General features: G+C 42.2%; 1 protein-coding gene across 3 annotated transcripts in view; it reads left to right on the top strand.

The window, feature by feature from the left end:
• VPS13B (vacuolar protein sorting 13 homolog B) overlaps nt 1-22,847 on the top strand; it is a 1,297,298-nt gene that overhangs the window by 1,210,075 nt on the left and 64,376 nt on the right. For all 3 annotated transcript variants that reach the window (XM_073550458.1, XM_073550457.1, XM_073550459.1), the window contains exons 50-55: nt 9,688-9,876; nt 14,945-15,091; nt 17,468-17,751; nt 19,630-19,757; nt 19,986-20,185; nt 22,399-22,517. In XM_073550458.1, the coding sequence (XP_073406559.1) occupies nt 9,688-9,876; nt 14,945-15,091; nt 17,468-17,751; nt 19,630-19,757; nt 19,986-20,185; nt 22,399-22,517 (1,067 nt within the window). The remainder of the gene's footprint in view (nt 1-9,687; nt 9,877-14,944; nt 15,092-17,467; nt 17,752-19,629; nt 19,758-19,985; nt 20,186-22,398; nt 22,518-22,847) is intronic.

Raw genomic sequence — 22,847 nt, 5'->3', positions numbered from 1 at the left:
CCGTGCACCCGCGGTACTCGGTGCGCACCCGAGCACCCGCGCTACTCAGTGCACACCCGAGCACCCGCGCTACTCCGTGCACCCGCGGTACTCGGTGCACACCCGAGCACCCGCGCTACTCAGTGCACACCCGAGCACCCGCGCTACGCGGTGCACACCCGAGCACCCGCGCTACTCGGTGCACACCCGAGCACCCGCGCTACTCGGTGCACACCCGAGCACCCGCGCTACTCGGTGCACACCCGAGCACCCGCGCTACTCAGTGCACACCCGAGCACCCGCGCTACTCAGTGCACACCCGAGCACCCGCGCTACTCAGTGCACACCCGAGTACCCTCGCTACTCAGTGCACACCCGAGCACCCGCGGTACTCCGTGCACCCGCGGTACTCGGTGCGCACCCGAGCACCCGCGCTGCTCAGTGCACACCCAAGCACTTGCGCTCATCGCTATCAGTGACAAATTAATTCCTAGCAGAGATAAATGATCACTTTTCTTGTTTTTCATTTGCGGAGGAAATGCAAGGTTAATGTATGAGATAATACCACCACGGTTATACGTATGTGACTCAATAACTGTGTCCAGGTACAGCATTTGAGGCCAGATGTGAATATAAGGATCATAGACATGACATAATATAATCGCTATTAGCAGTAGGGGGTATGTTGTGCTTTATAATACGGAGGAGAATCTAATGAATGCTGAAACCATGACATCACTGTGCGCAGTTTACAGAAAATCTTAGTCAGGATGGTTTTATTGCAATTTTTAGGTAGAATTTGTTATTCAACAATTATTATAAACGGCATTCATTCAGTCATTATATATATTACCAGCGCTGACGTCTGTCTCTCCATGCTCACCCTGCTGCCTCGCTATATATACATGTCTCTTTTATTGTTAATTTGCTATATGTGATATACATAAGGGTTAAATCAGACATAGGTGCCTTTTTAAAACTTGAACTCCCAAAGTTCAGCTTTCCTGTGGGTGATATAGGTGGAATATAATTATAGAGAGCAGTGGGAAGCCAGAGGTGCACAGTAATAGGGAGCAAAAGGTCTGCCTGTGATGAATACATTGGACTCCTTCCTTAACAGCGGACTCCTTGCTGGCCACACGCTGCAAGTTATCAAAAACTACTGAACATTACACAGAGAAGGCCGAACATAATGAGGATAACATGTTCTATTAAAGGGGTTTTTTTCCTTTAAGAATTCACCATCCTAGGCAGTATGATTCTTAATATAACTGGCCTGATTTAATGATAGTAAAGGTGTTTTGCCATCAATCAAACATAGAAATTCACTATAACAGAGCAATTTACACAGCAGAAATGATGCAGTGAAATTTACATCAGTAAATCCCACTGCAGATCTTGTTGTAAAAATGGTGTGGTTAAAAAGTAATATAATTATTATTTTTTTGTTATTTAACCTCCAGGAATTGCAAAATGTCCCCTTTTTTAACATGCATTATGTTCTTTCTAAAAGTCTCATGCGCAACTCTGGTTCTGGACAGAAATCCACTCCATTTGCCCCATATTTGTTGATGGTCAGATACCCATTCACAAACGTAGGGCAGAGCTGCAATACCAGAGACGGCCACTGGACAAGAGTGATGCTGTTTCAGGGGTGGAAACAAAAGCAGATAACATGGGGAAATAGTACCGTCTCCAGGGCTGTTTTGAAATTCCCTTTAGTCCTATTGTTATGGAGTCCTGCACTTTGAGCATCTGCCCTTCAGACTGCCCATGTGAGCGGCATCACTTATGGCAGGTTAAATTGGGGAAAGTCTTGAGCAAGGCACAATTACAGGCATGAGGTATGGCACGTGATCAGGCACAGCTCTGAAAATGGGGCACCAAACGTGACGTGACCCATAGGGAGAGCAGCAGATCCATCCGGATATGATTCGGATAGAAAGTGATTTCTAACATTAGGATATAAATGATTCTGTAGAAAAAAAAAGCGGCTTCTGATCGCAAAGCTGCAAGTTCTAGTGTATTATTAATAATAATAATAATCTTTATTTATATAACGCCAACATATTCCGCAGCGCTTTACAGTTTAACAGTTTCAAAACACAAGTCATAAGTAACAACGTTAACAATACAATAATTAAAATAAGACGACCCTGCTCGTGAGAGCTTACAATCTACAATGAGGGGGGGGAGATACAGAGTACAGGTGTGTATTTACAATGATGTATTTACAATGATGGTCCAGCCATCTTGAGAAGGTGGGGGACAGAGATAGTGAATGGGCTACATACTCACACTTGCACATAAAATGACTTTGATTAGTGAACGTGATAGGCTGCTCTGAATAGATGTGTTTTGAGAGAGCGCTTAAAACTGTGCATATTGTGGATAGTCCTAATTTCTTGTGGTAGAGCATTCCAGAGGATTGGCACAGCGCGGGAGAAGTCTTGGAGTCGGGAGTGGAAGGTGCGGTTTAGTGCAGAGGTTAGTCGAAAGTCTTTCATTACACGTACTGTATTACAGTACACGGTCTGTTATTAGCTGGTGGTTGTGGTCACTCCATGTTCAGATCACAAAATAATAAAAGTAATAATAATAGATTTCAGATGTAAGGGAATATTTCATGGAATGTACCATCATAGGAGTGTAGGATCTCGTTCTGTGATCTATGGAGGAGTTACTGTAAGTGGACAGCCCCAGCAGTGTCCCCCAGAATGTGCAGTAATCTGCCCTAGCATGTTTTCCATTATGGCACAAATATTTGTAATGAATAGTGAGGCGATGACATCAGGACGAGCCCCACGTAACACATCACATCATAAATTACATTGCTGCGAACACTGTGTGCGGAATCGGATGTCATGCTTCTCATCCATTGCTGCACTGGGCCCTTTTATTATAAATCTCATCTCGAGTTTTACGACACCGTATGCTGTAAATACTTCGTTAATCATCGCCGAAGAGTAACAGCGGAAAGCTCCATGGTTTATTTTGCGAGTGTCTGAGGGGCGGCGTGAGGAGCCAGTTGGAACGCGAGATGAGGATCTGTTTTTGTTTGGTATACGAGTTCTAGAACATTGTTACATTGTGTACCTCGGTGACACGATGTGTCAGATAATCCAGTCATTCTCTCCTAATTCTGCCCACCACAACCCAACATGCCTACAGATTATAGCGGTCGTAAATGACAACTGCAAGCCGCAGACTGTAAAACACACCACAGCTTTCATCACATGGAATACAGGAAAGTTTATTCAGCTGATCAAAGGGAATCAATATGATTGATACAGGACATGTGACTGCAATGTTTGTAATTTGTTTTTTATGCTTTTTTTTTGTAATTGTTGGGTTGGGGGGCTTTTAAGGCACCAGCTGCACTTCCTGGGGTCTGTGTGTCTTTACTTAAAGGTTCCTATTAGGTTTGACTTGTGATTGTTCCTTACAGTGCTCAGCAGGAGATTATTCCTCCTCTGATGTCCTGATTATAATCAGTTACAATGCTTGGATGATACACTTGTCTTTGTTGTGAAAACGGAAGAAATTACAGCTGGAAATGACGTCCTCTATTTCTATTACAATTTTCATTATCTAAAGTATTTTTTTTTTTTTTATCATAAATGCTTTTAGATGAGATAAAGGAGACCCATGCCAGTTTCATGCATCGATACATTGTGGAACTCTACTCGCGAGTTTACTGGGAAGTTTGTATATTTAAGTAAAGAGTTTTCTAGTACTTGTATATTGATAGCCTATCTTTACCAGATGAATGACGGTGCAACACTCGGCACACACGCTGATCTGCTGTTTGCTCTACAGGCAGCAGCGGGATGTGCTCAGCTCCAGAGCAGAAATCACAGCTATGCACTGCACATGTGTAGTGTCCGACTGTGGCCACTATACAGTTGACATAGCTGTGCTATGCTGTTACGTAACTGATCACATTCGGCTGTCACCCACACCAAGAATAGCTGATTGGAGAGGAGGTGCTGGGTATGGCACCCCCCATCAATCTGGTATTGATGACCTATCCTACAAAGGACCTGACAACCCCTTTAAAGAGAACCTGTCAGCATAATTTTGTAATGTAAAACAATACTTTAATGACGATGTAATACAGATTAAGCTGATCCCTTTGGTGAATAAATCTGCTTTGTTGTACTCCTTTAATCACCATTTGAAGTTTTCTAAATATTAGATTTTGGTGCACAGGGGCCGGACTGTGCACTTGGTCTTCTCCTCCCTGAATTTGATTCCCCGGCCCCTCCATCTGGCTCTTTTCTATGAATGACAGGTCACTGCTAAGATATCAAGCAGAGGAGGCAGGTCATTCACAGATGGGAGGCAGTAGAAGGGCTGGGCAATCACAGACATGGAGGAGGAGACCCAGTGCACATTACCGCCTCTGTGCACCAAAGTCTAATGAAAAGAAAACTTCAAATGGTGTTTAAAAAACCACCACAAAGTGGATTTCTTCACCATAAGTATTAGTTTAATAGGTTTTAGAGCGCCATTATAGCCACATCTTTAATTTACATTACAAAATCAGTCTTCAGGTCTGAAAATGGATGTCCAGCTGTCCCCAGGAAAGACTGCACCTTTTAGCATGAATAATAATAAAAATCTTTATACACTACAGCATCTACTATTCCCAGGGTGAATATAAATCAACATCAGACATTACAAAGTAACGTTAACATGTTCTATAGTGTTTGATAATCACTGATCCTACAAGCTGTGGATTCCCCCATAGTCCTGGCCGAAAGTGTTGGCACCCTTGAAATTGTTCTAGAAAATAAAGTATTTCTCATAGAAAATTATTGCACTTACACGTTTTTTTTATAGACATGTTTAGATCCTTTGTGTGTATTTGATCAGCACAAAAAAGTGAAAAAAGGGCATATTGGACATAATTTCACACAAAACCCCAAAAATGGTCTTGATAAAATTGTTGGCTCCCTCAACTCTTAGGGCCCCGTTACATTTAGCGATGCACCAGCGATCCCGACAACGATATGACCCGGTCAGGATCGCTGGTGCATCGCTAAATGGTCGCTAGTGAGAAGCCAAACAGGCAGATCTCACCAGCGATGCAGCGACGCAGCAGCGGTCGTTACTTACCTGTCAGACGCGGCGATGATGACGTCCTCCGCCTGTGTCCACACGTCGCTCGTCGGCGCCAGCAGGAAGCCGACGACGAGAAACGGCCCAAGACGTTCTCGCGCGATCAGCGATAGCCAGCGGGGGAGCCGGTCGGAGGTAAGTAATCACATGTAGCGATATCGCTAGCAATATCACTGCTGCGTCACAAAATCGGTGACGCTTTAGCGATATTGCTAGCGATATCGCTATGTGTAAAGCTCCCTTAATATGTTTTTGCACACTCTTTAGAATCATTAACTTCCTATAACCATCAACAATTTTGGAAAACCTTTCTTTTGCAAACTCATATTTGAAGGTGCCTTCTCCCAACAGCAATTTTAACACTTCTCCACTGCTGTTCAATGGGATATAGGTCTTGACTTATTGCTGGCTCCTTCAGAACTCTCCAGTGCTTTGTTTCCACCAATTTCTGGTTGCTTCCTGAAGTATGTTTGGGGCCATTGTCCTGCTGGAAGACCCGTGACCTAGGATGCAAACCCAGCTTTCTGACACCGGACATTACATTGCGACCCAATCTTAAGATTTCATAATGCCTTACACAAAGTCAAGGTACTCAGTGCCAGAGGCAGCAAAACAACCCCAAAACAACTTTGAACCTCCACCATATTTGACTGGAGGTACTGAGTTCTTTTCTTTGCAGACCTCATTCTGTTTTCAGTAAACAGTAGAATGATGTTCTTTACAAAAAAAAATCTTTCTTGGTCTCATCTGTCCACAAGGTCCTCTCCCAGAACCAGAAGGATTATGGCTTACTCCCGTACATTTTGTCAAACTGCAGTCTGGCTTTTTTATGTCTCTGTGTAAGCAGTGGGGTCCTGCTGGGTCTCCTGCCATAGAGTTTCATTTCATTCAAATATTAACAGATAGTTGGCGATGACACTGATGCACCCTGATCCTGTAGGACAATTTGAATTTTTATATTTTACAACAATTTTGGTTCTCAAGTCCTCAGACAGTTCTCTTTCTATTCTCCATGCTTAGTGTGGCACACACAGACACACAATGCAAAGATTGAGTCAACTTTTCCCCTCTTTATCTGGTTTCAAGTGTGATTTTGATATTGTCCACACCTGTTACTTGCCACGGATTAGTTTGAACAAGCATCACATGCTTGAAACAAAGTTGTTTGACCACAACTTTGGAAAGGTGCCAACAATTTTGTCTTGTCCATTTTGGGGTTTTGTGTTGAATTATGTCCTATTTGACTTTTTTAACTGTGTTTTTTATGTTCTTCCAGTAAACACAAAGGAAATAAATATGTGTATAACAAAACATGTGTAATTGCAATAATTTTCTGGGTAAAATACTTCATTTTCTGGAAAAATTTCAAGGGAGTCAACACTTTCGTCCGTGATTTGAGAAGGCATTGGTGGTCTGAAAGCTTCCCCCTGCTACTCTGAGGTTATATCACTACTGTTTTGCCTTGTTGCGCTGCACCAGAACATGATTTTGTCTCCTTCCTTCTGCAAACACAGACTTGATTGTACAATATGTAGGCAAATGTAAACCAGGCCTTAAATTGGTTTTCTGGGCTAGGGCAATATTTAAGCAAAGCGGGTGGGTGGGGTAATATCATCAAAGACCAAGTACTCATCTGTTCTATTGCCCTCCCGTTCCTGCACTGTCACTTTGGTCCTCCCCACTTGTCAGGGGTGCACCGCTAAGGACAGTGATTGGCTGCAGAGGTCATGTGTATTAGGTGGTATGTTAATACTGCAGCCAATTAAAAAGGGACTGGTAAGGATGGCCTTTTCTGTAAAGCAGAGAATGTAACAGGTAAGTACTTGGGCTTTTCTTTCTTTTTTTATCTTGTCTTTCCTTTCGTCAAATTCTGCCCGATCCCAGAGATCATGTTATGCACCTGTTTTAGATGGATATGATGAGAACTGGTTTTGAGCCTTTAACAAAATCTACTACTAAGAAGCCGAAATGTTGAAAATATCAAAGTAAAACTCAAAGTATATTAGAAAACCACGGAAATGTTCATTACACAATGAACCAACTTTACATAAAACTCATTTAATTCCAGAAATTCTTTTGAAATATGAAGCTCAGGCTTCCTTCTCCTGTGCCTCAGCATAGACATGCTAAACACTTGTTTTTTTTCACTTGTCCAGTTCTGGACTTTTTTCTTCCAGTAAGTAGCTGGCCCTGGTCGCTGCTAAACTTTCTTAAATACTAGGGGTCATGTTGTTGTTTTTTTTTTTTAAAAAATAATAAAAAATGAATGACTTCCCGTGTGGAGCAAAGGTAGAGCAAATAATTGAGAAAACTTACAAAGCAAGCATAGAAAGACCAGGATTAGTCAAGGTTACAATTCGGCGTGGAAAATGCCAGCGCTAGTCCTTGGGAGGTTATGTTAATAAGTTTCTGCAGTTGGAACCAAACAGTTTCCAGTGTCCACTAAATGGCAAGTTAGTTAAAAAAAAAAAAAAAAAAAAAAGAATAACACAAGCAGGCAATTTTTTTCCTTTAAGGTAAAGATCTGGTTTTTATATCTGTCTCGTTCACGTTACTGTTGTTCATCACAGTTGACAACACAACTGAGGTCTTTACTTTGTTTCGTTATGCTGGAAGCCATAGTTCACAATGTAGTTATGGCTCACTGTGGCTGTGGTGGCCCAGACGGTGTCTAATGAGATTGGTGGAAATTCCCTGCTGTTCTTCACCAGCCAGACTTTATTTCCAAATTCATTATTTAGGCAAATCTACTCCCAAGTCTGCACAACACAAATGCATGCTCGGGAACTGGGCAAAAAGGACCTAGTACTGACCATTCTCTTGAGGTCACAGCTCAGGAGGGTATGTACGCTCATTGACGAGACCCAACTACGTATGGAGACTTATTTTCAAGCCAGTGGAGAAAAAAATTCAGTGTAGCCTTTACCAGCCAAACCAGAGATCTGTTTGTGGACAGCTCTGTGTCTGGGTTTTTGCCTCTCTTCTAGAGGTTAAAGAAAAGAATCCTAACAGATTCCAAAATACAAGTTATGATTTATAGTGTGACTGCACTTTTAGAAAATTCTTGAGATATCAAGTCAATAGGATTACTCCGTCCTAGGTGCATTACTTTACATTAATCTACATTAAATCTCATTTGCCAAGTGTTTGCCCATTCAGACAGCTTATTCAGATTGTTTTGTAATATTGTAATGTCAAGGTCAGTTTTTAATATCCTACATAGTTTGGTGGTGTCAGCAAAGACTGACACTTTACTCTCGAACCCATCCTCTAGGTCAGTAATAAAGAGGTTAAAAATAATCAGTCCCAGCACAGATCCCTGCAGTCCTCACTGATCCCAGTACAGATCCCTGTGGTCCCCACTGCTCCTATTACAGATCCCTGCAGTCCTCACTGCTTCCTGCACAGATCCCTGCGGTCCCCACTGCCCCCAGTACAGATCCCTGCGGTCCCTACTGCTCCCAGTACAGATCCCTGCGGTCCTCACTGCTTCCTGCACAGATCCCTGCGGTCCCCACTGCCCCCAGTACAGATCCCTGCGGTCCCCACTGCTCCCAGTACAGATCCCTGTGGTCCTCACTGCTCCCAGTACAGATCCCTGCGGTCCCCACTGCTCCCAGTACAGATCCCTGCGGTCCTCACTGCTCCCAGTACAGATCCCTGTGGTCCTCACTACTCCCAGTACAGATCCCTGGGTCCCCACTGCTCCCAGTACAGATCCCTGTGGTCCCCACTGCTGACTATATCCCATTTAGAGAAGGTGCCATTTATGACGACTTTGTTTCCTGTCATTTGGCCAATTCCTTACCCATCTGCATATCGTTTCCCCCCAGTCTTACTGGAGCTTCAGTATAAGGCTGCCATGTGGTACAGTATCAAATGCCTTTACAAAGTCCAGATAAATCACATCAGCCGCATTACCAACATCCAGATTTGCACTCACCTTCCTCATAGAAACCCAACATGTTGGTTAGACACGACTTATTCTTCATGAATCCATGCTGGCTGTCACTTATTACATTATTCTCTGAAACATATCTCTGCAGGTCATCTCTTATAATGCCCTCAAAAACTTTGCACACTACTGATGTCAATTTTACAGGACAGTAGTTGCCTGGATCCTCCTTCTCACCTTTCTTAAAGATCGGTACCACGTCAGCCATCATCCAATCTTGTGGCCTCACCCCTGTTATAAGAGTATAAGAATATAAGATACAATGGTCTGTCAATTACTGTACTGTTCAGTTCTGCAACTGCTAATATCCAGCATCAAGAACAGCTGATTGCTGTTGGGTGCTGGGTGTTGGTTCCCCACGATCTGAAATTGATGACCTATACGTAGTGGAGCACCCCTTTAAAGACTCTGTTGAGTTCTTCGTAGTTGAAGCCGAGTAAGGATTGTCAGATGCCTTATGCTCCTTCATTATATCGACTCCCACTGAATAAAATGTCTAAGGTGTCACTATAACATGTCGAAAGTTTTCTGAAAGTTATAATTACATATTAACATGATTTATTACACATAACTTAGAGAATCGCACTGTTCTGTGGAGGCCATTGCTCTGAGGTTTATATATTTTTTAGGAGGCTTTTCAAATTGGTATCTACTGGGCCAACACAAACACCGTGCACAAGTCTGTTGCTGTCCGGTTGGTTCATGATGTGACCTCTCCGAAATGGAAGGATGGAGACAACGGTGAAGTGGTATCCTTAGATGAAGATGGATTTGTTGATGCCAACATCAAGCTTGGAGCCTTTCCTGGACATCAGAAGGTGAGGGACTGATAGGAACCAGTCTTGAATTCAGCGTTACTAGTGAAATCTATTGCTTCAGCCAGAAAGTGAACTACCATTTATATACTCGAATATAAGCCGACCCGAGTATAAGCTGAGGCACCTAATTTTGCCACTAAGAACTGGGTCAACGTATTGACTCGAGTATAAGCAGGGTATGCATTGTCCCCTCATACCTATCCTGGAATACATGGCTCCCCTGTTCCTGTCCTTGTATGCATGGCTCCCCCGTCCCTGTCTTTGTATGCATGGCTCCTCCCATATACAGAGTAGTATATAGAGTATATACAAAGAGTTATACACAGTATACAGCTGATTCCACCACACAGTATATCCAGTATACAGAACAGTATACAGTTCACATACTCCTGTATACATAGGGTTATACACAGTATACAGCTGATTCCACCGCACAGTATATCCAGTATACAGAGCAGTATATAGATCACATTCTCCTGTATACATAGGGATATACACAGTATACTGCTGATTCCACCGCACAGTATATACAGTATACAGAGCAGTATGTAGATCGCATACTCCTGTATACAGAGGGTTATACACAGTATACTGCGGATTACATGCCCCTGCTCACCGCTGGTTACCCCAAGCAGAATATAGAGGGTTATACACAGTACACAGCTGGTTATCCCACGCAGCTCCCGCCCGAGCCCTGGGTTTCCTCTTACCTGACGAGCAGAAGATGAGGATGACGGCAAAGGCCAGCTTGGTGGCGGCCCCCATGGCTGCGGATAGATCCACACGGACAGTGGTAGCGCTGACTACAGGAGGAGGGCTGGAGGGCAGAGTGAGAAGCAGCATCAGTCAGGAGAGTGGGGCCCCAATGTCCCAGGGGTGGTGGGGAGAAGGCAATCTCTACTCTCCGGAGCTGGAGGATGGGCTATGGAAGGTCTCCTTTCAGCGCATGGGTCTAGACCAGTCCCTAGTCACTGGCACCGGTGAAGCTGCTCAGTGTAATCGCTGTGTGTATGGCCTACAAGTCGCCTCCTCCTCGTCACGCCGAATCCTCTTATCGCTGCCCATTCAGCTGCACGGAGCCCGGGCCAAGATGGCGGCGCCCTGCAGTTAGACCCGCAGGCGCCGGCTCCTGCCTCTGTCACCCAACTCCTCCCCCTCCCCCGCCGGCTTTTTTTTTTTGACAATGACTCATGTATAAGCCAAGGGGGGTGTTAAAAAAAAAAAATGTGCTGAAAAACTCAGCTTATACACAAGTATATACGGGGTATGTGTCTTATCTTTAATGTCATGCTATGAAGACTGGGGCTGCATGACATCGCAGGCTTTTTTTTTTATTTTTTACATAAACCTGACAAGAATGAGATTTCCTCACCATAGGAGATGACCATATATAACCTTCAGAACCTACCGGTACTGAGAACATAAGGACTGAGGTCCCCCCTGTGTTTCTTACACATGGCCAATCATTGTGTAAGGAGCAAGAACACAACCTCATAGGACTGTTTTGCACTTTCGCGCACAGAGCACAAGGGTTGTGACGATCGTTTAAGGGACCTCAACCCACCAGTTTTGATGATGAGTGAGGGGCGCAGAGTTTGGACTTCTTGTGTTATGCCACAAACTTTAATGGACTTAATGGGGTCATGTCCACTTTATGTAATCTGTTAGGTTTAGCTATAGAGAGATCTTTATAATTGTGAAACAATAATGTTCCTTCAAAGATCTATAGACATCTGGGTGGGGTTATTATTGTACAAGATTATTATAGCCAGGTCTCTAGGGCAGTGAAGAAATAGATTTAATTTTTTTTCTGAGGTTTGGTAAGAAAAAACCTCCAAAAATGTAGGAAATAAGAAATCTAAGTTAGGAGAGTGTTCCAAGATGACCGGTGGACAGTGTGACTAGTCATCGTCTTCTCGGCACAAGTGGTGGAGTGAATGGCTCCTTGGTATAATGGCAGATGAGATATAAAATACCAGTATATCTGATATCAAAGGTGATTCTCGTGTTTTTTCCTTGAAGGATTTTATACTTCGTTAAAACTAACGATCTTTAGCCTATAAGAATGGATTCCCGCATTCTATTCCAGCATGGCCCCATCTTTCTCATTTTTTATGTTCTTATTGGTATTATTTCTATGCTTAATATGACCGGGGCCATTCTCCAACATTCCTGAGACATGGAACAACTTTATAACTAAATGGTGCATGCTATTCTAGTTTTATATTTCTTTTCGCAGGACACAATACACCTAAAACATCATTCCAAATTACACCGGCTCCTTTCAAGTTGGAAAATCAAATTAGCCTCATAAATTAATAATGTACCTATATTTTGGGATTGGCACGGAGGGAAATATAATTTGGTGACTACAGAAAACAATTTGACTTTATAGCCCAAATTAAATATTATGGTTTATAGAACAATTTTTGGGCGTTTTTTTTACGTTACAGTGACCAGAGATGTACAGTATGTTTGGAGAGCAGGCCAGGGTCAGGCACCGGCTGGAAAGCTCATCATAAACCCAGATGAAAATACTAATAGTTCTAAATGTATTTGATATAGTCTTTGTTTTTGGTAATTATATTTTAGGACTTTTTATCCACATAGGATCCCAATAGATAAAGCCCAGTTTAAGCCTATGAATATTTTTTGAGCATTTTATTGGTTATAGATCAGAATATACTGCATTTACAGTTTGTTTGTTTTTCCCACTGTCTGTTTTTTTTATGCATCTTTGTAGCTCACAATAAATTAGAAAAATGATATAACGTACTTACAAATTTTAAAATGGTGTAAGAGGGTATATCAAAGAATTGGGATATTTTTATGTTTGTATCCAAAGATCTTCCCCTGGTACGGTCTAAAATCTTCATTACCACATTTTTATTGTATTAAGAGTATTAAAAAAATGCTATTCCTGAATTTTCTATTTCCATCCATAGAAGGACATTTTCGACATATCCATAGGATATGACATAAGTGTAAGGCTGTGTGCCCACGTTGCGTTTCTTGAAGCGTTTGTGCCAGATCAGACGCTTCAGAAACGCTTAAAAGAAGCTTCCCATTCAATTTAATGCATTTTTGACTTTTTGTGCCAATGCATACTTTTTTTCCGCTCAGAAAACGCTTAGTGGCTAAAAACGCCGCATGCTCATTATTTTCCGCATAGGTCCGCGTTTTTAGCCATTTCCAATGCTCCCAGAAACTGCGTGGAAAAAAACGCATCAAAACGTGCGTTTTTTGTGCAAAAATCGCGCAAAAGCGTGCGGAAATAAAACGCGCGGTTTCTGGAAAGAAGTCCGGTTTTCTGAGCGTTTAAAAACGCCTCAAGCAGACGTTAGTCGCGCATCTATCTTTAGATTGGGGTCCTGACGTGCACCTCGGTCAGTGGAGAGGTGGATGGTATTTAAATTAATTTTTTTGTGAAATTGGACGACCACCTCTCCACTGATAGCAGCATGTAATGGTGCCCCACATTCTAAATAGATGTGATCCCCATTAGTGGGGCAGAATGAAATCCCCCCCTCCACTTACAGTGGGGAAAAAAGTATTGAGTCAGACACCAATTGTGCAAGTTCTCCCACTTAAAAAGATGAGAGAGGCCTGTAATTGACATCATAGGTAGACCACAACTATGACAGTCGAAATGAGAAAGCAAATCCAGAAAATCACCTTGTCTGATTTGGCAACATTTATTTTGCAAATTATGGTGGAAAATAAGTATTTGGTCACCTAAAAACATGCACGATTTCTGGCTGTCACAGAACTTTAACTTCTTCTTTAAGAGGCTCCTCTGTCCTCCACTCATTACCTGTAGTAAAGGGAGCTGTTTGACCTTATCTCTGCAGGGTAATCAATACAGAGGAGGACAATTTTATATTACAGGAGGATTTATGTAAACTAGAAGCTTGGGCTGATAAATGGCAAATGGGCTTTAATGGGGATAAATGTAAGGTCGTGCACTTGGGTAGAACAAACAAGATGTATAATTATGTGCTTAATTGTAAAACACGGGGCAAAACTGTCACTGAAAAAGACCTGGGTGTATGGGTGGACGACAAACTCACATTTAGTGGCCAGTGTCAGGCAGCTGCTGCAAAGGCAAATAAAATAATGGGATGCATTAAAAGAGGCATAGATGCTCATGAGGAGAACATAATTTTACCTCTATATAAGTCACTAGTGTGACAACACTTAGAATACTGCGTACAGTTCTGGTCTCCGGTGTATAAGAAAGACATAGCTGAACTGGAGCGGGAGCAGAGAAGAGCGACTAAGGTTATTAGGGAACTGGGGGGTCTGCAATACCAAGATAGGTTATTACACTTGGGGTTATTTAGTTTGGAAAAAGGAAGGCTTAGGGGTGATCTTATTACAATGCATAAATATATGCGGGGACAGTACAAAGACCTTTCTAATGATCTTTTTACTCATAGACCTGAGATGTTATTTTGACTCTCATAGTTGTGGTCTACCTATGATGTCAATTACAGGCCCCTCTCATCTTTTTAAGTTGGAGAACTTGCACAATTGGTGGCTGACTAAATAGTTTTTTCCCCTTGTATACATCCTTGCTGGGGGGGTTATTAGATATACTTTTATGGAGTCATTTGTGTTAAAAAAAAAAAGTTTTAATTTTTACTTAATAAATCAATTGTACATAAGTAACTTTATTTTATATTTTATGAGAAAAATCTGCTTCTTTGTCCTCCTTGCTGATCATTCACTCTCTCAATGAATGGGTAAAATCTGTACTACCCGACGCGCGTTACTGAAAGTCCAAGTAAAGCTAGATATTGTACTGCAATGGATCTTCCATTTGATTTGCTACGCAGAATCTCTTCCGGGTATCCAGCAGCGGCCGCAAGGGTTTTTTTCCATGCTGTCCCCAATAATCCTGCATAGAAAATAATATAAAACTAATCTGCATTCAGAAAATAAAAACAGATTTAGAAAAAAAAAAAGTGTATGTTTCATGGTCTGGTTTTGATGCATGAAATGATGCAGTTGATAGAATCCCATTAACTGGGTTATATTCATGTATTCCTCTCTGTTGTCTCCCCAGCTTTGCCAGTTTAGCATTTCATCAATGGTTCGCAATGGGATCCAGATACTACAGATTGAAGACAAGACGACTCTCATTAACAATACTTCATATAAGATTTCCTACAGTCCGCAGACGTCTGTGCCGCAGCAGCTTTCTGATGAAGAGGTCGGTGCACGAGGTCTCCTGGGTTCAGTCCACCCGTTTCTTCCATTCTCTATTACCCATGTCTTGGCCACTGGAGTAATGCCATAAAAATTGCCATGGTGCACATTGCTTGCAGTTTTGGCCCTTCTTGTCTTGTTTTTAAAAGTTGTGAAGTACGGGTGTACCCCGCAGACATGCAAACCTGTTTGGGCTGAGCATGCATATGCTTTCAGTGAGGAGATTGGTGTATGTAGCTGTCAGACGACTCTATTTTCAGCTTCTCTCTCAGAAGATACATTTAACTGAGCGTTGAATTTCCACATTCTGATCCTTCTTTTCCTGTCCTCGTCTGTTGGGGGTAGAATCGTGAGCCCCCATGCACATGAAATACTTTGGCAGTCCTGCTAAAATTGGCAAGTTTGGTCGTCTTTTTTTCTAATGTGTATGAGGCCTTTAGTTTCAGTGCCAATAAAGGTGGTAGATAAAATTCACAAAGTATTAACATGCGTTATTATTATAGATGACTAGCTGAAGAGCCCGGCGCTGCCCGGGCAAAGTAACCAACTGTGGTTAGTTATAGAAAATTATAATGATTATATTGCACATAAAAACATTCCACATCATATATTCAACACTACAGATTTGCAACATAAATTAACTAAATGATTACCCAACGGAACACAATCGGGACAATTTTGATGAAGCAAATTTAAAAAAAAAAAAAAAAAAAAAAGACTGCCGATACGACTTTTAACGGCGGCAGTTAAGGGGCCTTATTCCTCCTGCACCTTATGTTCCTTTTTACACATCCTCCTCCTGCACCCCTCACGCTCCTCCTTTATACACAGCATTTTTCTGCAGCACAGCTTCTCTCCTTTATAGTTGCCTCCTCCGGCATCACCTCACACTCCTCTTCCATATATAATTGGAAGCACTTGATCAGGAGAGAGATTGCACTGATTGCAATAAAGCATATCGTATACACAGCCTACTTCTTCTGCAGCACCACGCTTTTCTCCTTTAGACCTCGTTCACACGTTATTTGGTCAGTATTTTTACCTCTGTATTTGTGAGCTAAAACTTGTAATAAAACAATCAGGGGAAAAGTATAATAGAAACACGTCACCACTTCTGTATTTTTCTCCCACTCGTGGTTTTGGCTTATAGATACTGAGGTAAAATACTGACCAAATACTGAACATGTGAATGTGGCCTTATACACAGTCTATACCTGCAGCGCCTCACTCTTCTCTATACACAGCCTCATACTGCAGCAGCACCTCACTTCTCTCATTTTCTCCCCTCACACCTCTCATTCCCCCCCACATCTCTCATTTTGACCTCGCACCTGTAATTTTCCGATCACTCCACTATTTTCCCCTTACTCCTCTCATTTTCCACTCACACCTCTTCATTTTCCGCTCACTCCCCTCACTGCTCTCATTTTCCCCTCACTGCTCTCATTTTCCCTCACTCCTCTCTTCCCCTCACACGTTCACAGCAACTTCCTGTTATGAGCACAGCGGTGTAATCCATGAGGCTCCTCCCTTTCCCTTGACGTCATGCCTCACAGGAGCAACTCCATTCTAAACACGACGGCACTAGATGTGGCCTGTCCCTGCCGCACACTGAAGGCAGCAGCCCTGAGTGTAGCTTGCAGCGGCTGGGACGTCGCAGCCGGTGAGTTTTGTGGGGTGGCTTTCGAGATGAATGTGTCCCCGCCCTTGTGTGCTAACAACGTGGGCCGTGTGGACGGGGCTTTGCGTGTGGAGTGAGTGTGGCTATGCAGAGTGGGCATGGTTTGATGCATACATTTAGATACACTCAGCTTTATATATATATAATATTATATTTGTATTTAGTTTTTAGTCTATGCACCTACTAGAAAGTCATACCATGGGCTGTTAGAGATCAAACCAGGCCAGGTCAGGGCAGTACTGTGCTTTTTTTTTATTGTGTATCTTGTGATCAGAACATGTGAGTTTCCTGTTTTGAAACTGCTGACGTTCTGTGTAATGTGCGCCATACGTAACAAGGTGAGCCGTGGGTCAGAGCGGGATCGCCTCGCTGTCTTCTGGTTTCATGTCTGCTGTTATCTGGCCGAATTATGCTATGACCACAAAGATTTTTTTGGGGGGGAAAAGTCACAACTTTTCACCTGTTGCTAAGTCAAGTACAACACAGCAAGACCTCTCTGTGAACTATGTGTAAAGCCCAAGGAAAAATGATATCTTTGTGCTCTGTGTCAGAAATCTGGCTGTACTTCAACTATCCAATGTTTGGCTTTAAATGTCCAACTCATAATAATAAGTCAAATCTCTGTGGACTGAATCATCTGTTTCTTTTAATCAAGCTTATCTTTTTTTTCATGTCCCCTTTCCCCCTTTACTTCCAAAGTATGTTCCTGCACCAGACAGCACTGTGTTCAGCATCGGCCCAGTTGGGGAACATCCCATTGCCAAGTACAACACCATTCCTTGCTGGGATCTGGTCTCCGACAACAGTCAATCAACAGGAGAACCACCTCCTCTCCAGAAGTACATGCTGCTCAGCCTGTGCCACAACGCAGCTTCTGGGAGCCCAGAGTGCTGGAGCCTGCCAGCCATCATCCGGCTGGAGTACCCAAGGCAGAGCGTCGCTGTTCCTGTCGGAGAGTGCGCTGGCAACGACTTGTGCACCAAGTACGACATATCAGTCTTTATACGAGTACTTCTATTACTTGGGAGTTTAGCTAGTCTCTCTGGTGCATCATACCGCATATTCCTGTGTTATAATAGATTAGACATTCATAAAATTTGGGACGTTCTGGCAAATTTCAAGTAACTTTGATTGTGTCATGTCGTGGTGAACAACATAAGATATTATACTATAAATACTGTCAATTATACAGGAATCTTCTTATATCCTTAATCATGTATAGAATAGCTCATGTAATATGTTCTTATCAGTTTTTGAATGAGCTATTTCTGCATAATGAGGGGCAGCAGCAGCTGAGGTATGAATTCTGGATCTCTTTGGGGTCTTAGGGATAAGATTTTTCCTTGTGGAGAGTGACAAGCCAGGGTAAGGAGGCTTATAGGTCATACAATGCTCCTCTGGGAAATATGCAAATTGCCTCTTCAGAGAAGGCAGAGGATTTGAACTCTAGCACCACCTATTGTAATTAACAATCCTAAAAGTCAAAATCAACTCTTTAACGAGCTTTGCCACATGACTTAGGATAAAAGCGAAAGTGCAAAGTTTGAGATCATATTTGGCTTTATGAAAGGCCCCTCTGTGGTCTGAGGAGGAACATCTCTACTTGTGGAGAGTGATATGCCAGTGTACAGAGACATGTTTGCCATGCAATGATACTCTTGGAAATTAAATATGCAAATTGCCTCTTCAGAGAGAAAGAGGACTTGAGCTCCAGTGCCACCTATTGGAAGTAGCAATCCTACAAGTCAATATCAACCCTTTAACATGCTTTACTTGCCATATGACATAGAATAAAAGCTAAACCAGAATCTCAGTTTACAGACACTGTGTTTCAGGGTGTTGCCCCTTCTCAGTGCAAAGTATGAGATCTGATTTGGCTTTATGAGAGACCTCTCTGTGGTCTAAGGGGTAACATCTCTACTTGTGGAGAGTGACATGCCTGAAGTGCCAGTGTACAGAAACTCGTAGGCCATGCAATGCTCCTCTGGGCAATTAAATATTTAAAAATACCTCTTCTGAGAGGAAGAGGACTTAAACTCTAGTGCCACCTATTGAAAGTAGCAATCCTAAAAGTCAATTTCAACTCTTTAATGAGCCTTGCCATATGACTTATGAAAAAAGTAAAACCAATTTGCAAATACGTGTTTCTGGGTGTTGCCCCTCCTCATTGCAAAGCATGAGATCTGATTTGACTTTATGAGACCTCTCTGGGCTCTAAGGGATAACATCTTCAGTTGTGGAGAGTGACATGCCAGGGAAAGGAGACTTACAGGCCATGTGCTCCTTTGGGAAAATAAATATGCAAATTTCCTCTTCAGCCAAATCAGATCTCATGCTTTTCATTGAGGAGGGGCCACACCGAGAAACATGTATCTGCAAAGTGAGAAAATTTCCAAGATTACAATTTTTTTTTCTTACTAAAGATAATGATATGAATAGAAAAATATTTTTTTTTTAATGCACGTAACACAAAAAAAAACAGATTTAAACAGTAGGCCATTTTCTTCTCTTTAAGGCCTATTTTTAAGGAAAAATGGACCGCCGAAAAAAAAAAAAAATCGGAGAGCCCCAATGCTCGCTGAAATGACTGGATAGAAGTATTTTACTAAGCACTGTGCAGCATGAGTTGCAAGTCTCTGCTCACCTCGGAGAAAATCTTCAGCTGTCCCTAGGCTGAGCACTTCTGTCCCTTTGATTCAGAGATTGATGGAGGTCTCTGACCGCAGACCCTTCACCCATCCAAACTGCAAATATTTCAAGCTGTTGCAAGATGAATTACTCTTTAAATGTAGATTGTGGATGTATTCTATACTGTATTTGCATTAAGTTTTATTATATTATAAATCTTTTTTTTTGCCCAGGGCTCTGGTTTTAACTTATCAGGAACATTTTGGAGTGACCTATATAACCCTTACAGAAGATCCGAGCCCTCGGATGATTATTCGCAATAGGTGCAGAGTTTCCTTACTTCTGAAAGAGAATATTAAAGGTATGGATTACTAATTATAGATCACTTTTCCTGTAATAAAATCCAAAATTATATCAATGTGGAAACCTCCAAGAGACATGTCTACATAATAATGCTGGTACAAATATGACCTGACCCTATGTTGCCAGTCTGTGCTGGTCGGCTGCATAGAAAAACTTTATTTTTCCTTTACAAAAAGTATGAAATGTTTTGGCTTTCCATATTCCTATTATATGTATTTCTTTTCAGAAACACCAAAGTTTGAAGTTTACTGTCGAAAAATCCCAGCCGAATGCTCAGTGCACCATGAGATGTATCATCAAGTGTCCAGCTTTCCAGACTGCAAGACCAAAGATTGCCTTCCTGGGATCTACCTGAAAGTGCTATCGTGCGAAGAGCCCACAGTAGAGTGGAGTGACCTGATAGATATCAATAACCAGGGCACGCAGGTATCACAACGGACCACTTCACAATTTATAGTGTCAGAAATTTGTTATTTCAAGGTTAAATTTACCTTAACTGATATATGAAGGGTGGGTGCAGCTACTCTTCCACCCGGTCATCACTCTGTAGTGGTGCTGTCAGTCTGGGAGTCTACAAGATGTTCTCCCTCTGTGACACCGTGCAGAGAGTTTCCAATGAAAATGCAAATAATAAAAGCAATAAATCAGACATTTTGCAGGTTTGAAATCTCAAAAAAGGTAATGGTGGAGGATCTTCACCTACAAGTTCATTTCTGTACTTTCCAGAAATTACGTGAGCAGAAGGAGCTGAGAAAATTGAGATGTACTGTATATTTGTGTGACCAGATTCTGTATAACTTGTATTTTAATTATTTAAACAATGACTCATGCTTAGGAGTCCAGAGGGCGGTGCTATCCAGTGACTGACATCTCTTTTAAGGTCCATTTAGACTGCACGGTCAGTGTTAACGAGCGTTCCTAAGAGCGCTCGTCTCACGATTATCGTGCAGACTAAGCAGGTTTTCCACCACCCGAGGAATGAGCAAAACGTATACATAAAAGATCATCGGTCTCGGCAGCACATCATCATGTGTAAACAGGACCTGCGCTGCTTAGAAAAATGACACTTTATGCACAGATCGATCTATTACAGATTGTTTAGTGCACATCTGAAGCATGTTCTGCCCGTGTAAACAGGCTATTATGTGACTACTGATTGGTGGCTGCTTAGTGCCGCCAGTCATTAGGATGTCACCAAATAGGACCGCCTACTGGACTCCTAAAGCTGGAAAGAGCAAGGGATTTCAGTGAATAAAATTATAAGAAATATTTAATCTTTTTCCACAAATGTATATATCAATGTCCTCCGCTTCTCCTGCTTTACAACATCTTGCAGATCTTTACATAATACAATATTAAGTTTAAATATATGGCACAATAAATGCTGTGGCTAAAATCTCATCCTATATACACAGAGCAAACATGGGAGAACATAGTGGTATCTGCTGCTTATACTTGGACGTATATATTTTCTATCTTTGTATTTAGCCTTCAAAATAAGCACTTTGTAAATTGTGAAAAATCTCTGTAAAGGTAAAATGGAAAAGTTGTAAAAAAAAACAAAAAAAAAACCAAGCAAATTACTCGTTATTAAAAATCCTCCACGTTCCCCAGTCTGGTGGTATTTTTAATTTTCTAGTTTACTGTTTGTTGCATAAACTACCGTCCTACCATATCTGGAGGCTATCTGCGGTGGCCAGTCTCTTGCGCAAGGAGCACGCAAGCTTTTTGCTACAGAGCTTGCAAGCGCACCTCTGTAGCTGACCTGATCGCTGCATCCATCTTCAGTGCCCCGGCACTTTTCCGATGTGGTAGAAGCAAAGCTGCCTCTGTTTACATGATGTAAGAGCAGATCAGCGGACTGTGACTCTGCAACTGGTCCGGACTGTCAATCATTCAAGAGAGCATCGCTCTCGACAAGCAGGAGGCAGGGGAGCGGTGTGCTCCTGAAAAAAAGGCCTTGAGAGCTACTCTATAAGCTAGCATTGGCACAGTGACTCCAGGGGGTGCCCCACTACTTTTGATTTGTTAATTATATGACTTTAAGTATTATATACCATCCTTTATTTGGTGTATTTAGGCCGTGCACACCATTTGATGATGTGTAGAGAGTTGTCAGATGGCGATACCTCTTAGTATGCTCACAAGCACTATGTGACATTTCATCCCGTACGACATTATCCATCTGGTCTTACTCCTTTCTTATAATTCCCATATTATTGCTTGGAAAATCCAACATAATAAATTAAAAACACGATGAAGAGACTATTGCACATTACATCAGCCTGGTAGCGATCCGTGAATATTCTGCCATAGCGCCTTTACAATTTCTACATTTGGATTTGTTTCTTACCATCTGGCCCTATGTGTCAGACATGTATACTTTCTACGTGAACAGTTGTTTTATGTCTCTTGCTTTGCAGCAAATTGCAGCGGTGGGGCTATCAAACAAAATAAATGTGTATAATTTGTGACATTTCAGAAGCCCCTGTTCTCTTACAGGCATCTGCAGGGATAGTCGTAGGTTTGGCCTGGAAAGATTAACACCATGTGTCTTATCGTGTCAGGGGAGCGTGCTCCTGACATCCATACGTGGAATTCCTGGATTGACGTCACTCACATTTGTATCGTTTCTATAGGTGGTTTTCCTAACTGGATATGGCTACGTCTATGTGGATGTTGTCCAGCAGTGTGGAGCGATCATCATCACGCTGTCCCCAGAAGGAAGGGCAGGACCAATTCTAACAAGTCTGAATAGGTACGAAAAGGGAGTCTGTGACCAAGTCAATACAAGTCTTTAAAGAGAATCTGTCATTGGGTTTTTTCCCCCCTAATCTGTAGGGGCAGAGACCCTGATTCCAGTGCTGTGTCCATTCCTGGGCTGCTTGCAGTAGTTTTCATAAAATCACTTTTATCAGCAGGAGATTATCACTAAAAAACAACTAAACTTGCTGCCATGCAGTCCTCCATATTCATGAGCTCTGTATAACACCGACCCCATGACTATTGTCAAGTTTCTGCCTATGCACAGTGTACGCTGAAATCTGCCATTCAGTGATGGGGTTATACAGGGCTTAGCATTCAGAGC

This window comes from Dendrobates tinctorius, unplaced genomic scaffold (assembly GCF_039654945.1).
Source record: "Dendrobates tinctorius isolate UK_male_01 unplaced genomic scaffold, ASM3965494v1 ptg000165l, whole genome shotgun sequence".
Taxonomy (NCBI): Eukaryota; Metazoa; Chordata; class Amphibia; order Anura; family Dendrobatidae; genus Dendrobates; species Dendrobates tinctorius.
This window is presented reverse-complemented; position numbering and strand designations above follow the sequence as displayed.